This window comes from Diaporthe citri (genome assembly GCF_014595645.1).
Source record: "Diaporthe citri strain NFHF-8-4 chromosome Unknown scaffold_5, whole genome shotgun sequence".
In the NCBI taxonomy this organism is placed as follows: Eukaryota; Fungi; Ascomycota; class Sordariomycetes; order Diaporthales; family Diaporthaceae; genus Diaporthe; species Diaporthe citri.
The window spans coordinates 4,066,557-4,081,777 of NW_025064850.1; the positions used below are offsets into that span (position 1 = coordinate 4,066,557).

The window sequence follows — 15,221 nt, forward strand, 5'->3', positions numbered from 1 at the left end:
AGGTTGTGATGGTGACAGCTGTGGATAGAAACTTCTTGCAATCTGCAACAAGCTACTGCGTGCAGCTCTCTACCTGGACCTCAAAAGAACAAGGCACGTATCCATTCATAGGTTGGGCAGTGTTTCAAATTTTCAAAGCAATGCTATACTTCATCGCTGTCTCTATACGACGAGGATTTCAAGTTATCCTTGCTTCAAAACCACCAGCGGACCAGTTTAGCTAGAGTTTATGCGTAGGGGCTTCGCTTTGTTCCTGTGTCTTCCGTCAGTAGTTTTGGATCTCGGCTTTCTCTCCAGCTACTGAGGCAAAGATCTTCCGCTATTGAAGCTTAGGCTGACTCCTTTGATATATTCTCACCTGTAAGATCGGGCTGTTCACGTCCAACACGATTAATTATCTCTGCGATAGTGCAGGCATGAGGACCGGAAAGAAGCAACAATTTGATATCACATCGGTAGGTGAATTTTACCACGAAAGAGGGATAAGAGCTGGAATTTTTGAAAATTGGGCTTTAAGAAATTTAATGCGAGGAGCATAGTGGAATGAAACCCATCTGTGTGGTATTTTGTGGAAGGCGATAGACTGTCAAGGCCAAGATCAAGTTGTCGTGGTTTTACGTTTGTCCTCAATTCTCCGTAGTCACTCCATTTGAGAGCATTTCGTTGTTGTTTTCAATAGCTGAGCGGAAGACCACCTGATGCTGCCATATCACTGACTTAGCCTGTGATGAGGAGGCATGTGGATTGAGAAGTGTGTGGAGGCGAGGTAGGATCGAAAATGACATGGACAACAACAAAATGGGAGTGCTGAAAAGACACGCTCGACATGCGTTGAAGTATGCTTTACTAACCCTTCGGGACCATGTATACCTGCAATGCTTCCTACATTGGCCAACAGGACCGGCCGTGAAATGTTCCATAACATTACCTCTCGGGTGAATCTGGATATGCCCGGTATTGAACGTCATGTACGTCATTTTGCCTGACCACCAAGTCCCTAGGCTCAGATGCAAACCAGTCCCTCTCGGAAAATTAGCCGTTGTCTGTTTTACTCTAAGAGGCGTCATCGTACGCTAACTTCAAAACCCACGCCTGGTTGTGTCACACAAGACCTTCCTCAGTCCAATTATTAACTCTCCGAAGCCGTCGACTCGTCGTCCGCTGGGTCCGGAACAGGTTTCGGCTTTCTACCGAAGGGCAGTGCCCTCGGCGCGGGCATCTCCTCATTTTCATCATCAGCCGCAACTACGGGGGACTTGCCGCGCAGGTTTGAGCTGGGCGGCTTGTTAGACTTCGTGGTAGCCTTGGATGCTGAGGGCGAAGAGCCTTGCCCAGCCTTCTTGCCGGCCGATGAGCGAGAAGGATTCTTAGACTTCGGCTTGGGCTCGGGCTCAGGCTCACTGGCCGTCTCCTCGTCTTCAGTCGTCTGCTCAACATCAGACAGCTCCTCGCCCGGACTGACCGACTGCTCGTCGACGTCCATCTCGTCAATGTCATCGTCGTCGGTGTCGTCAGCGGCAGACTCAGCCTTCCGCTTGCCCTTTCTGGAAGACCCAACAGCATCCGGATGCCTCGAGGCGACTTCCGATTTGTCTGATCTCGCCTTGGCCTTGAGGGCTGCAAGCTTCGCCTCATCTACGCGTGCTGTGGACAAGATCTGTTCCTGTGTGCGAATTTTTAGTTTCTTCTCGTTCAAGAGATCCCTGAAGAATGAGTCGTGCTCTGACTCAAACTGAGTTCTAGTACGCTCGAGCGCTTTGAAGTGCGCCGTCTCCTCGGTAACGCGCCTCTCGAGCTTGTCATGATTGAGCTTCAGCGCGGCCAGCTCCTCGGCCAGCTGAGCCTGCCGCAGCACGGCCTCATTGGCCCAGTCGAACATATCTGCATTCTTGGTGCCAGACTTGCTGAGTCTCAGAACAAGAGTGCCGGCGATAACCTGTGGGAAAGGGCTCGCGTGAGTTTTGGTCTGTTCTCGAAGGTTTGGTGGGGACCAGGGGCATTTGTGAGGCGAGGTCCAAGCGGGAGATAGCAACGTACCGTGGCTCCGGAAACTCTGTTCCCAATCTCGATTCCCAGATTTTCGTCAGTGAACTGCGCGGCAACGTGAAAATTGGCGATCGGCTGGGTTCCCAGGAGCAGGGACGTCAGGCAGGACTCCCATTCCTCGTCTGTCGTGTCCTCGGTCTTGTAGCGTGAGATCTTGCCGTGTTGCACTACCAAGGAGTTAGAAGCTGAAGATGCCCAAAATTAGACACCCGCCCCAGAGTGGTGGAATGGTGGCCGCATCTGGAGTTGCAGTTTCGCAGGTCCTGGTGCGGGCCGCGGAGGCTGAACGGGGTGGCACATGGGGTGAGGCTGCAGGATGATGACGGCCCGCATGGAGGCCGAGATGCAGGCCCGGATGCGGCCCACCGGGCCAGATTGGCGGGGGCCACCGGCAAAGAATAGACGATGACAGGTGTGGGTGTGAGGGTCCGGACTCACGTGGGAGCACAAAGGCGCGCACATCGTCTGTGGCCCTCAACTCGAGGTCTAGGGGGCGCGACTTGGTGGAAGATCTGGCCGTCACGCGAACAAGGACAGGGCCTTGCGGGTGCGGCACCCTGAAGAAAATTGGCAGTGGAGACATTTGGCAGTGGCTTGTCGGCCCTGGAGATCGAGGGCAAAAGGCAGGAGGCAGGAGGCAGGAGGCAGGATACAGGCGGCGCTACGAGACGGTGGTGTTGGATTAGCAGAAGCCCCCGTACGAGTCGCGAGGTGACATCAATGGGCGCAGGGTCCAGATGGAAGGTGGTTGGGTCGAGGTGAATTACGTATGAACGGCCAGATGGCGCGGCGTGTTGGGCCACAGCAGGCCTCACCTGGCACCACGGCAGGAAAAATCTAGATACCTTGCCCGCTGTCACAGTAACAGCATCGATTCAGGGTCAAGACCCTGGGCGCAGGAACGGGTCCCGTATGGTGCAATTTTATGAGATGAAATGAGACAAGAGACAATACAGGAGTGCGAGGGAGACGGATGGCCGATGGCCGATCAGAGTGTGGTCGAGGTCCGCCGTCCTGCTGGTGACGTCCCTCGGTGAGGCGCTGCAATGATGCAATGGGGGAGCAGTGCGGTTGTGCGGTGGCACCGTGTGTATGTGTGCGAGATGAGAGGTGAGAAATGAGATGCCTGGCTGCTTGGTTGCCCGGACAGAAGTTTGAATTTTATGCAGTCAATCTCACCATCCTGTGACCTCGCAAGCAGGCAGTTAATGGCTTCCCCGTCAGGCTCCCGTGGGGATCCTCTCCTAGGCAGCAAGGCGGGCTGGGTGCGACACCTTTCCCGAGGAACGAGGCCTGCCGTCGCCTTCACCTACCAAGTCAAGCTCTCCGTCTGGAAATGGGAATATGGATGTGAGGGGTGATTGCTCCCCTTAGAGTTTTACAAATTCAAAAAAATCTTGACGAGTTACGAGGTCGCCTGCAGCGCCGCTTCTTCGTGTTCCTCGTCCCCATTTGCCACAGCAACGGGTTTGACCTGACGGCAACCGGGAACGGGGCAGAGTCCGCGACGCGCATGGACGGAAGCTCTTTGTCTCTTACAAGCGGAACCAAAAGGACAGTGGTGATGTTGGTGGTGGTGGCGGTACACAAAAGTACGTAATGGTCCTCACCACACAGCCAGACAGCTTGCAGGGGTCCAAGCGGCCTACCGGACAGCCGGACTGCCAGGCACCCATCTGGCATCTGTACTTCAAGTGGAAAGGGACCAGGGAAATCCACGCCCGGATACAGGTATCAACGGATCATCTCACCTGTTTCAAGAGGTCATCCCATTCCGCTGGAGATTTGTGCCACTGCAGGTCAAGTTACACGCAGACATTTTGCACCCTTGTAAGTTGTAAAAAGCTGTACACGGTGGGTGGTGCTGCTTGCGAACTTCGGATTCTTGTTGGGGGTGCGCCGGTCCATTTGTTCCGAGAGTGCCGGAAATGACTGTGGCGAGAATCGGCAGATGGCTCGGTCATCTCTGTCTTCTTCACGCATCATGATAATCAAGGAAGCTTGGAAGCCTGGGCGACACATATCTTCCTTGCTCCTTTTTGATAATGATCACCAGCGGCAGAGTACCGCACACTAAGTCACCTATATCCATATCCAAGGTCGAGAGGCGTTGACATGGGTCCCGGCTGGTCCGTTCGATCATTCCACCATCTAGCCTGGTGTTTCGGCCCTCTGAGGTTCCTGAGCTGGACTGTGTAGTAAACACGATGAAACAACAGTCCAAGAAGTGCCTGGACACACTGACCACCAGGCACGCGTCTTCGGCACGCCTTGCACGCGTCGCACTGGCATCCTAGCTCCCTCGGCCACCAGCTGTGATTGGCCAGGGGGGGCTTACCCCGGGATCCACTCGACCGACCTTTGGTCACGCTCGGGCCACACGTACAAACCACAGGGTCCAGGAGGCCAGAAGGCCAGGAGGGAGGGAGTGAGGGAGGGAGTGAGGGAGGGAAGGTGGGCCCAGACGGAGCTTCCTCCCTGTGGGCTCTCGCTTTCCTCCAAAGCGGCAGAGCGGCTGGGGAGCCATACACACTGCTCCGTCCCTTGGCAGGTGTGCGTGCAGGTACCTCGTACCTGCCCCCAAAAGCCTGCAAGCCCACCTCGGGGCCAGCTCGGGCCACCTGGGCCTCTGTGCTTCCTCGCGCTCCCCTGTCCCAGCCTCTCACTGCTCCTCTCACCACGCACCTGCCGCGTCCTGCATGGCCCGCCCATGCCCCATTCCCACTCTGCCTCGTCTGCAGGTTCAGGTTTCCTCCACTCAACACCCGACGACCTGCTCTAGTGTCACCCTCACCACCACCCACCACCCCTCGTCTCTCCTCTCACATCCAATTTTTCAACCTCCCCGTTCATCGTCGCCCCATAGCGCCCCCCCCCAATACATTCTCTTTCTTACACCGTTTCTGAACATAGGAATCGCATATTTCCAGAAGACTTCCATTTGTTTACCTGTCGATCACCTGGGTTGGACTGGACTGGACTGGATTGGACTGGCAACGCACTGGACAACCCACAGCTGGAAATAAACCCTGGCCCCGAGTCCCAGAACAGATACAGACTGCTCCACTTGGCTGGTGGCCTCCGTCGAATATCTCACTCAATCCATCGCATCTATCCACCTTGTTTCCCAGCCAGCCGCGCCCCTCCACCGAATTGACGTGCATTACGCAACCTTTTCTACGAATTCCCACTCTCCACCCCCCGATTCAGATCCAGGGACCCGACTGCCATTTCTCGTGGAATCAGTCACAGACATCACGTCCAATTTCGCCTCTTTCACCACCTTCTGCAAATCTCGTCACCCTCCAGCGTCACTCATATCCACATTCCCCGAGAAAGATCAGCCTAATTCCATCTGGACATTGCATCATCCGAGCATCCGTCCCCGAAATCATGTTCTGAAGGCACGCGAATTATCGCTATCTATGATCATGCTCTGTGATCAATCGCCCTGTATCCAATCTCGCCAAACTTCACTGTGCTCCCGCCAGTGACGTTCCCCACAGATTATCCCTTTGTGTCCTTCTCGTTCACCATCTATGAAGGCTGCCCAGGCACAATCGCATCATGGAGACGTTAAGGCTGAAACCGCGGAAACCGGTCGAAGACGATGTTGAAAACTGGGACGATGACGACTTTTTAATTGATGGCGACGATCTCGCCCTTCGAAATCCTTCCGCCATGGTCAATGCGCCCCCGCATCGACGAGACAGCCTGTCGTCACATGTCTCCGTGCGGTCGGAACTAGAGTCGGTCCAAGGGGAAGAGGAAAGAGTGGTTCACCTTCCCGGCGAGGATGAGAAGTCCACCTCGCATGCTATCGCAGTCGCCGCAACCGCCGGCATCCCGATACCAAGCAGCGTGCCCTCGACAGCCCTGGCCGGCACCATTAAGAGACTCGGCGGCCGGAAAGTTAGGAAAATATTGCAGGAAGACTGGGGAGACGACCTCGAATTACCTGACGGATGCGAGACCCTGCGCATCAAGACGCAGGATCCCAATAATTTCCCACAGGCTCTGAGGCAGGTCAGCTCGTCATACCTGAGCCCAGCCAAGCCGCTCAATTCACCACCGGTGCTGCAGCCAGGACAGTCCAGCAAGACTCCCGTGCAAACCCTTGGCGCGCCCATCAACCTGGAAAGATTCAAAGACAGAGACGACGACGACGACTTGTTCGGGGACGGCAGTGAGACGATCAAGGTGTCTAAGACTCGCCAACCACTCAAGCCCGCACTGCCGAGAGTACCAGCAAAAATGCCCGAATCACGCGGCCAGGCGGACAACGACTATGAACAGGACCTGGAATTGCCCTCGGACGGGACGTTGAAGCTGTCATCCCGCCGCGACATACCGAAGACCCCAGTCAGCGCTCACGATGATTTCGATTGGGGAGAAGGAAGTCTTGGAACCCGCTTCGGAGGCACGCGGAGAGACGGCCGGTCCAACCGGAGCTCTTCTGCCTCGGCATTCAGCCCGAGCATCTCGAGCTCTATCACGGCCGAGAGCGAAGATGAGGCACAGCTGGATGGCATTGAGCTTCCCCATGGACCGCTGGATTTGAAGGAGAGGCTGAGGAGGAAGCGCCAGAACCGCTCCCCGGAGCGCACCATTGAAGAGGAGCCCGCGCCGCCACCAAGGTCTGTACCACAGCCCGATGCCGATACCAAGGACTTCTTCCTTGATTTGAACGTGGGCGATGGTTCTGTCTTCGACTCGGGGAAGCTGAAGCTCCACACCAATGTGAAGCTGAAGTCCGCGCGGCCTACGAGCCCCGTGCGCCCGAAAACAGCTGTATCGCTGACGTTCACGAATAAGCCCGTGCAGACGACATCGCGTCTACCGCGGCCGACGAGCAGCCACCACGAGAGGACTCATACTCAGTCGTCTCTAGAGCCTGTCTCGGAGAGCGGAGGCCCAATTGTTTCTCGCCCGACGAGGAGGTCCCAATCCCGGCTTGGCCACATGTCACAGTCCTCACAATCATCCACCGCGAGCGGCAATACTCCTGTCACCCCTTCCGCACCAAGCTTCTCTGGACCCACGACACCGCAGAAAAGACAGATCGGCCAGAAAAGCTCGACCGCCTCCCTTCGAAACGAGCCGACCACCACCAATGCTCAGCTTCTACGGCTGAAGCGGTCGCTGCCGGCCATGAGGCCGTCTGGGTCCCCGGCAAGGCCGATGACGGTAAGAGGCGCCGAGCGCCCTCCATCAAGAACGGAACCGGCCTCTCGGCCTACGTCTGGCATCAGGCCCAAGACTCCCGTCGATCGAACCCGTCACTCTTTCGGAGAAAACTCGGCCGCACAGGCGAGAAAGCCGTTCTTGCCCGCAGGCGGCTCAAGCCTGCAGTCGTACAATGTCAACGCCAAGAGGCAACTCCGCCGTCATGATTCAGACCTTTCGAACGACACAAGACCGACTTCGCGCGCGTGTCGCGGTCGACTGTGAGATCGCCCAGTCCAGTCAAGCGGGATCGGAAACTCGAGAAACTCGCCCGTGCAGGAGTGCGGTTGCCGCTGAGTCTCCCGAAGCGCCCCAGGCACTTCGGGGACGGTCACGAACTTGACGCGTTTGACGACTTGCCGACGTCTGCGAAGACGGAATCTGAGTTTGTCAAGCAGCCCAAATACCCCAGCCCGCAATACCCAACGCAGTTCCGGAACAAGGTTATGCAGCATTTGTTGCCGGGGAGGACGAACTCCCCTGCACCGTCCTCGCCCCACTCACCTGCAAGGCCCGACTACCAGCCCCGGTTTGCACGTGACACGGCGTCGAGCAGGATCGCCAGGGAGACAAATCTTGCGCATCGAGTTCCCTCCTCAGGTCCGCTCGCTCCTCTAACGTCGCAACGCGTTGCACAGCTTTCCACGAGAAGCAACTTGCACCAGCCACAACCCAGCGTCAAGCCGAAGAGGGCCGCTAAAAAGCAGCCCCAGCTTAAGCCACATCTGATCGCCAATCTCAATTCCAACAACGAGTCAAAAAGTAGGTCCGACCCCTGCACGCAAACCGTGCACGTATGCTAACGCTGCACAGTGGTCAATGGCATGTTTTACAACCCCGAGACTTACCAATGGGAGGGCAATGACAACGTACTGAACTCTTTTGACGTACCTGCATCGTCGCCGTCGACGGTGTCGGTGCCACCCTTCTCAGTCCGGGAGAAGGAGAATGCCACGCCCAGACCTGCACTTATCACTAATATTAGTACCACGAAGGGGGTGCAGGTCGTCGGAGGCATGGTCTTCGACCCCCAGAACATGTGCTGGCTCAAGCTCGGGCCACAATCAGCCCAGTCGGAGATCACGGACCCCCTTGAGGGGTTCAATGCCATTGATGACGAGGACGATGTGTTCAAAGACATCCCCGATCTTGACGACAATACTGCTGACACGACTGAGACTGGCCGCGTGAGCGAAGTCAAGGATGACTGGCTCGTCGGCGAAGAGTTTGACGTTGGCCCCGAGTTCATCAGAAGACAACGCGAAGAAGAGGACAGATGGCGGAAGAAGTGCGAAAGGTGGCTCGGTCTAGGTAACCGGGATCGCGAGGCCTGGCGATGGACCATTCGTGGTGTGATCACCGAGGCCACCGAGCGGTAATGGCTCACCGCCATTTCATTTGATCTGGCTGGTTGGGCGGGTGGCGTTAAAAGGGTTATCACTTTTCATGATCTTCGTTTTCTGCTTCTATTACCTGTTTTGTTTTACCATGTTTAGAACGTTTTATTGTTTTCATGACGAATTGTATAACGAACGACGCAAAGACAAAAGTTTACGGAAGCGACCCGAGCCGGAGGTGGCTGGCTTACGAACCAAAAGGAGGGGAAGGGAGGACGACTCACCCAAGGTGGACGACAGGACGCTCCACGAAACAACATACAGACGGTCAACGGCATGTTAGACCAGATTGGGCTCTTGCACCTGGCGGGCAAGTGATCTGGATACCACGATCAGGGTGTTACCTGCTGATCCAGGAGCTGACCTGAACACGGATGGTCACGGGCTCCAGGGGCTCTCATAACATGTTACGGATGGATGGAATGGGTTTGGCTCAACAATTGAAACTAACGACGGAACGACTATGACCAGAGATATCATTGATGACAATTAACGATGGGCGTTTGTTTTTGATCACTTATTTCTTGTCACTTGTGCATCATGACGGTGGGACGTGCTTGGCTTGTTCCGAGGACGAGTCACATTCGACGAAGAGGAAGGAAATCAAAAAATGAACAAAATATGAATCAAAAACCAGATGAATCCAGTGCCAGAGACTGGTTGAGCACGGCGAGCAAGACGATCAAAGTCGGGCTCGGGAAGTCATGAAGTGGGGGCGGTCGATAGTGTTTGAGGCATGGTTTCCGAGTAACACGCATGTAAGACGAGAGACAGAGGGAGGAGGAGACTCTGCTACGGGACTAAAGGAAAAAGCAACGGGTGTTCACAACGCTGTGGCCTTTTTTGTTGCCGTGATATGATTTGATGAAGACGAAATAATGTTTTCATGACTTTGATGTCCGTACAAAGCACAATAATCATGACAATCACGACTAAATGAGGCTTGCTCGGCTTTTCCTCTTCCACACCTCCCCTGTACCAGACGTCAACGAGTTCTAGATAATCCTAATGCAACATAATATTACGACTACCGCTCAGCCAAAATGAATCTTATCTACCCTGTCCCTATTTGGACGTCTTTTTGGATTTAGACTTGGTCTTGTTCTTGGCTGGGGCGGGAGCAGCAGAAGCAGCATTGGCGTCAGAGTCAGTGCCGGTATCAGCACCAGCAGCGGTATCCTTCTTCTCCTTGTTCTTGTTCTTGTTGAGCGCCTTGGGGTCTAGACCCCTCCTCCTCATGGCGTTCCTCTTGGCACGCTCCATGATCTTCTCATCCTCGTCCTCGTCGAACCCGCCGAAATCATCATCCACCTCTTCCTCGTCGTGGCCGATGGGCGTCTTGTCAACGACCTCCTCGTCCTCATCGTGCTGCTGCTGCTGCTGCTGCTTGCCGCCGTTGGCCCTCTCCTTGGCTGTGCCGCTTCGGTCCGCGAGCACGGCATTGACCGGGGTGGGCCCAATCTTCTTGAACTTTGCGACGAAAAAGCCGTCTACATTGTACGTGTGCGGGTAGTAGCGGCGGGAGAGCTTTAGCGAGGGGTGGAACGTCTTGCCGCGGTAGGACACGAACCCTTCGTTCCCGAACGGCAGGTTGGTGTCGACGAGCTTGACGTTGGGGCGTTTGGCCAGGGCATACGCGACCACCTGCTCGTTCTCTTCTACTGAGACGGAACTGTGATGGTACCCAAGTCAGTCTGAGGGAACCCGAAAGGGAGTCAAGTGTCCTCAAATGTGTGTCCCGGACTTACCATGTAGAATAGACAATATAACCGCCCGTCTTGCTATGATGGTTCACCGAGTCGATGGCAGCAAGCAGAAGCTGCTTCTGAGTGTGCGGGATGGCCATGAAGTCCTTCTCCGTCTTGTTGGTCTTGACGCTGGCATCCTTGGCAATGACACCGGTACCGGTGCAGGGCGCGTCGAGCAGGACGCGGTCGAAGCCGCCGATGGGCTTGGGGAATTCCCTCGCGTCATAGTTGCAGACTACCACGTTTCTGCAGCCCAGACGGTGGATATTTCCAATCAGACCCTTGGCACGGGACTTGCTCATATCGTTCGCAAAGATGCATCCTGTGTTGCGCATCAGGGCCGCCATGTGTGTCGTTTTACCACCGGGCGCAGCGGACATGTCGAGCACTCGCTCGTTCTCTTGGGGCGCAAGAGCCATGACGGGGAGGAAAGAGGACGCTGCTTGGATGATGTAGTGGCCCGCGAGGTACTCTGGTGTTGCTCCGAGGGGCACGTTGCTCTCGAATATTTGCAGGCCGACCTTTGACCATTTTCCAACGGGCTCGAGGGTGACACCACGGTTGATGAGAGCACTCGCCAAATCCCTTCGATTGGTCCTCAGGGTGTTTGTCCTGATGACCATTGGCCGAGCGCTCTCGTTGGCCTCGAAGAAGTCGAATGCCTCTGACGGGCTGAAGAGGTGATAGAGCTTCTCGGCCATGTATTCTGAGTAGCCGTAGTAGGCGCAAATGTCCTTGATGAGCTGTGCGGTGTATTCAGCCCTTGATCTTCCTTCCTCGGCCAGTTTTGAAAAGTCCTCGAGTATGCGAATGTTTTCCGTTATCCTGTTCCTCAGGAGCTGCAAGTCGGGTGCCAGCAAAGCCTTGTTCTTCGCGTCCGTTGCCTCTTCCTCCTCTTCATCGAGCACCTTAAGCGGGTCGCCACCGATGTTTGTCTGTAGCGCAGCCTCCTCCAGCTCTGCTTGTGCATCGGCAGCTTCCTCTTCCATTTGCTTGTCGAGCTTCCTCGACAAGCCCTCAATGTTGGCAGCCGTCAGTTGCTCCTCCGCGTCCGAATCGCCCTCGTCCTCAGAGAAGACGAACTCCTCCTTTTTTCTGTCATTGTCGGAGTCGTACACCGAGTCGCCCGAGTCGGATCCCAAGAAATCGTCCCCCAGCTTTACAGGCTCGTCATCATCTGAATCCGACAGGTCCTTTCCTTCCAGGTCCGAGTCGCCAAACTCGTCGTCGATCTCGATATCAGAGTATCCTTCGGGTTCCGGCACGGCAGCCTTCTTTGACCTGGAGGGTTGCCTGTTGCTCTCCTTGCCCTTGAGCTTGGGGCCGTTCTGTTGCCGGGCAGATGGCTTCGCAGCCGTGGCAGCCTTCTTCGCCCCGTTCGATTTTGGGGCAGAGTCGGCCTTGTTCGTCCTTCGCTTCTTGGTTGGGGCTTCTTCTGGGGTGTCGGCTGGGAGGCCCTTCTTGCGCTTCAGCTTCGCGAAATGTTCTTCGGACAGGCGCTCAGGAGGGCCCTGCTTCTTCATGCGACGACCGGTTCCCATTTTGGATTGATGACCGTTTGTTTACGGCACGAGCAGTAGTAACGGGGGTATAAATCCTGCAGGTCGGGTCGCAGATATTTACCAGGCCGCGCGCAAGGGTTTGGGGAGAGGGACGGGACCAAAAAATTTGGGCTTATCTTATCGCCTTACAAGGAGGATGGAGCAAGAAGGAAGAGCATTCCGGGCCTGGAGTGGGGCACGCCTATGGGCGCTACGTAACGGCGACTTGGAGCATGCGTCCCAGCTCGAGCAGTACCAAGCACCACTAGCCAAGCTGCAAATCACCGCCTCGTCTCTCGTACAGCCGTGCTTTTCTCCCTCCTTGTCCCCTAGAGCCCCAGATCACCATGACAGAAGTTATCTTCGCCAGATCCTTCCTGACAGCGCTGGACTCGCGTCCGCAGAAGCTGTCAGCCGACCATGTCGAGGACCCAAAGAGCTACCCGGCCCGGCCGCCTGTAGGTCTCTCCACCTCCAGGCGCCCTGCCATGCCACCATGAAGCCGCTGCCGAAGCTGACACCGGCCGTCTAGTACATCCTGCCCCGGATGCCCAAGCCTATGTCCAAGGCGGTCTCGCTCGCGCCGGGCCAGGAGCGCAGCATAACGGTGCGCATCAAGTCGCTGCGCAACCCGCCCCTCGACATCAGGCTCAGCTCCCAGCCGCTCAACACCTCCATCCTTGACGTCAAGACGTCCGTGTCGACCGAGACCACCATCCCCGTCGACAAGATCAAGGTCCTGCACAAGAAGAAGCCCGTCGCCGACAGCAAGGTGCTCAAGGACCTGCTGGGAGAGGACGAGACCAGCGTCGAGTTCTCCGTCATGGTGCTCGGCGGTGCCGCGGCCGCAGCATCACCGGCCCCCAACAACGAGGACGGTCCAGCCGCCGCCGCCGCCGATGCTGCCTCGACGGCGCAGGGGACGAGCGGGGAGGCGGTGTTGCAGACGGACGCGTTCTGGACGGACCTGAGGGGTTTCCTGTCCCAGAGGATACGTGATGAGAAGATCACCGAGGAGCTTTTTGGCAAGTTCCTCTCGAGTTGGGAGTCAGGGCGGTAGCGCGGGCGGTAAGAGGGCGGGCTGTGGAATGGGAGAGATAGCCACGTAATCTTATACGCGAAATTGCATTCATCGCGCGGGCCAGACACCAGCAAAACATGTGCCTGCCTCCTATGTCACGAGAGAGAAGATCCATCAAAGAAGATCACATCAAATAATTGCGGATGTGCACGTCAAGATTGTGGGTGGGCCGTTGGGAACATTTGGAAGACGCCCGGACAACCGGTTGATTTGCTATGGTAAAGCAACGCCGACATCGACCACCTAGGATCGCCTCATGTTCTCCATCATGGACAAAGACGCGCAAAACTGTCCCTCCCATGCATGATATTTCCGCGGTCCCTTCCTGTGGTCGGAGCCTTGACTCTATTGACGCAACGCAAGCTTGTGATGCTATCTCTACGGGCTCGCTTAGCCGGCCATGCCCTTGCTGACCTTGGCCAGGATGGAGTCGTGCTCGATGTCGTCGGCGTCGTTGGCTTGGATCTCGACGGCGATGCCGCTCAGTGCCCGCTTCAGGGCGTCCTTGGACGAGGCGTACACCATCTTGGACTGGGAGAGGGTCAGTCGTGACACGTTCGAGGGGGCAGACTGGAGGTTCCGGGCTCACCTTGATTCCGGCATCGTCAGGAGACCAGGCAATGAAGGTCAGCTTGTTCCTGCAAGATCGTCAGCGCCGGTGGTCCTTGGTTTCTTGTAGGAGGGGGATATGCATGGCACGCACCGGTCACCCTCACCAGACGAGAGGCTGTACTCGAAGTCGTAGACAGCGTATCGGGGGCCGATGCCCTCCTGGCCCTATATTCGAAGGCTTTGGTTAGTCGCGCGAGCATAACAGTCTGAAGGGACAGCCGAAATCGTACGGTCTTGGAAACAGTCTTGGCGTTGACGAGTCTGTTGCGGAACTCCTCCCAGTCCTTGTTGTCGCTCGTGTGCTCGACGACAATCTCCTTAAGGTCGTCCGACAGCTTGAAGATGATGTACTTGTGCTTCTTGCTGAGCTTGAGGTCGTTCCAGGTGGAGACGCACTCCTCGTTGACGGTTGCTCTGCCCGAGGTCTCTTGTCAGTCTCTGGCCTCTTGCGGGCGGTCGAGCCTCGTCATTGCCTTGACCCATCGCACGCCGGATGGGTCGAAAGGGGCAGCCGTGGCGTCAACTGTGATAAGGGGGGGGGGGAGAAACCAACCCGGATTGCGACTAGAAAATCAATGGATTAGTACAAGCCCTGCAGACATGTCATCGAGATTGGAACTCACCATTGTGGCTGTAGTGTGTTGGTTATCGGCTTGGGGTCGATGTGTGGAGCGTCAAGTGCTCGACAGATAGGTAGGCTGTCAACGGTGAGGGGTCGTCAGCAAAGGGGCACGGTCAAGAAGATGACGTGACTCGAAGAAGCTGAAGCTTCAATAGCAGCAGCGGCAGCGAGGTGGGAAGGGAGAGGAAGCATACCAGCAAAGGGGGGTTGTTTGGTCAAAGGACGAACGAACGCTAAGATGGAGGTATTACAATGGGAGAGTGAACAAGGCCAGATGAGTGCACAGAGCAAGGTAGGTGGATGAGGAATCGGCGGGCAGAAGTTTCCAAGGTTACCTGGAAGTTGACAGCATTTGGGTCCATCCAACCGGGGTGGAGAGGGGGGTTTGTTTGGTGGGGCACAATCAGATTGACGCCTGCATTGGTTGTGCTAGCGACCGCAGATTGGGGGGGGAGGGGTGGGAGCGGGATGAGTGTGGTGCAGGCCGAGGACAATCACCAATCCTTGTTCGTCAACTTCCTGTTTATCTCTAATGCCGAGCATCCCAGAGCACGCCGAGGGTTTTTGACAGAATTGAGAAAGACTCGAAACGACTCACCTGGGCCGAGGCGTTACTCTCTATTACCCAGCAGCTGTCTCAGAAGCTTATCCTACGCGCGGTCATGCCACAGGACAGTACCCCACGGAAGGCTATCCTTTGCCCACCGGGGATCCCAGGAGTATACTTATACTGCCCAGGTGCAACACATACCCAAGGCATTTGGGATCGCTTCGAGCTGTAAGAGAGTAGATAGATAGGTTATTCCGTACACCATGACATGTGTGCACACGCGTCCGGCTTGGTTGATACTCGATGCCTAATGCTCAAGCGTCTGCCTGGCCTGGTACGGCATGTTGGTTTTGGCGCCACCATGCCCCAAGACCTCGATATCTTGGGGGCCTGGACAG

General features: G+C 56.1%; 5 protein-coding genes across 5 annotated transcripts; 2 read left to right on the top strand and 3 right to left on the bottom strand.

Annotated features, from left to right (window-relative positions):
* Window positions 1-1,129: 1,129 nt before the first annotated feature.
* INS49_011708 (uncharacterized protein) lies at window positions 1,130-2,629 on the bottom strand (the record flags this gene model as incomplete). The annotated part of the gene is made up of 3 exons (XM_043172418.1): window positions 1,130-1,936; window positions 2,038-2,213; window positions 2,485-2,629. The coding sequence occupies 3 exons, from the start codon at window positions 2,627-2,629 to the stop codon at window positions 1,130-1,132; spliced, it is 1,128 nt and encodes a 375-aa protein (XP_043024163.1).
* Window positions 2,630-5,613: 2,984 nt separating this feature from the next.
* On the top strand, window positions 5,614-8,651 carry INS49_011709 (uncharacterized protein; the record flags this gene model as incomplete). Its single annotated transcript, XM_043172419.1, has 4 exons — window positions 5,614-7,493; window positions 7,589-7,859; window positions 7,911-8,034; window positions 8,086-8,651. The coding sequence occupies 4 exons, from the start codon at window positions 5,614-5,616 to the stop codon at window positions 8,649-8,651; spliced, it is 2,841 nt and encodes a 946-aa protein (XP_043024164.1).
* A 1,083-nt stretch (window positions 8,652-9,734) lies between these two features.
* INS49_011710 (uncharacterized protein) lies at window positions 9,735-11,958 on the bottom strand (the record flags this gene model as incomplete). The annotated part of the gene is made up of 2 exons (XM_043172420.1): window positions 9,735-10,341; window positions 10,418-11,958. The coding sequence occupies 2 exons, from the start codon at window positions 11,956-11,958 to the stop codon at window positions 9,735-9,737; spliced, it is 2,148 nt and encodes a 715-aa protein (XP_043024165.1).
* Window positions 11,959-12,305: 347 nt separating this feature from the next.
* On the top strand, window positions 12,306-13,018 carry INS49_011711 (uncharacterized protein; the record flags this gene model as incomplete). The annotated part of the gene is made up of 2 exons (XM_043172421.1): window positions 12,306-12,416; window positions 12,491-13,018. 2 exons carry the CDS (start codon window positions 12,306-12,308, stop codon window positions 13,016-13,018), a joined length of 639 nt encoding a protein of 212 aa, XP_043024166.1.
* Window positions 13,019-13,429: 411 nt separating this feature from the next.
* Window positions 13,430-14,277, bottom strand: INS49_011712 (uncharacterized protein; the record flags this gene model as incomplete). Its single annotated transcript, XM_043172422.1, has 6 exons — window positions 13,430-13,570; window positions 13,629-13,677; window positions 13,743-13,816; window positions 13,882-14,065; window positions 14,205-14,215; window positions 14,275-14,277. The coding sequence occupies 6 exons, from the start codon at window positions 14,275-14,277 to the stop codon at window positions 13,430-13,432; spliced, it is 462 nt and encodes a 153-aa protein (XP_043024167.1).
* Window positions 14,278-15,221: the final 944 nt, after the last annotated feature.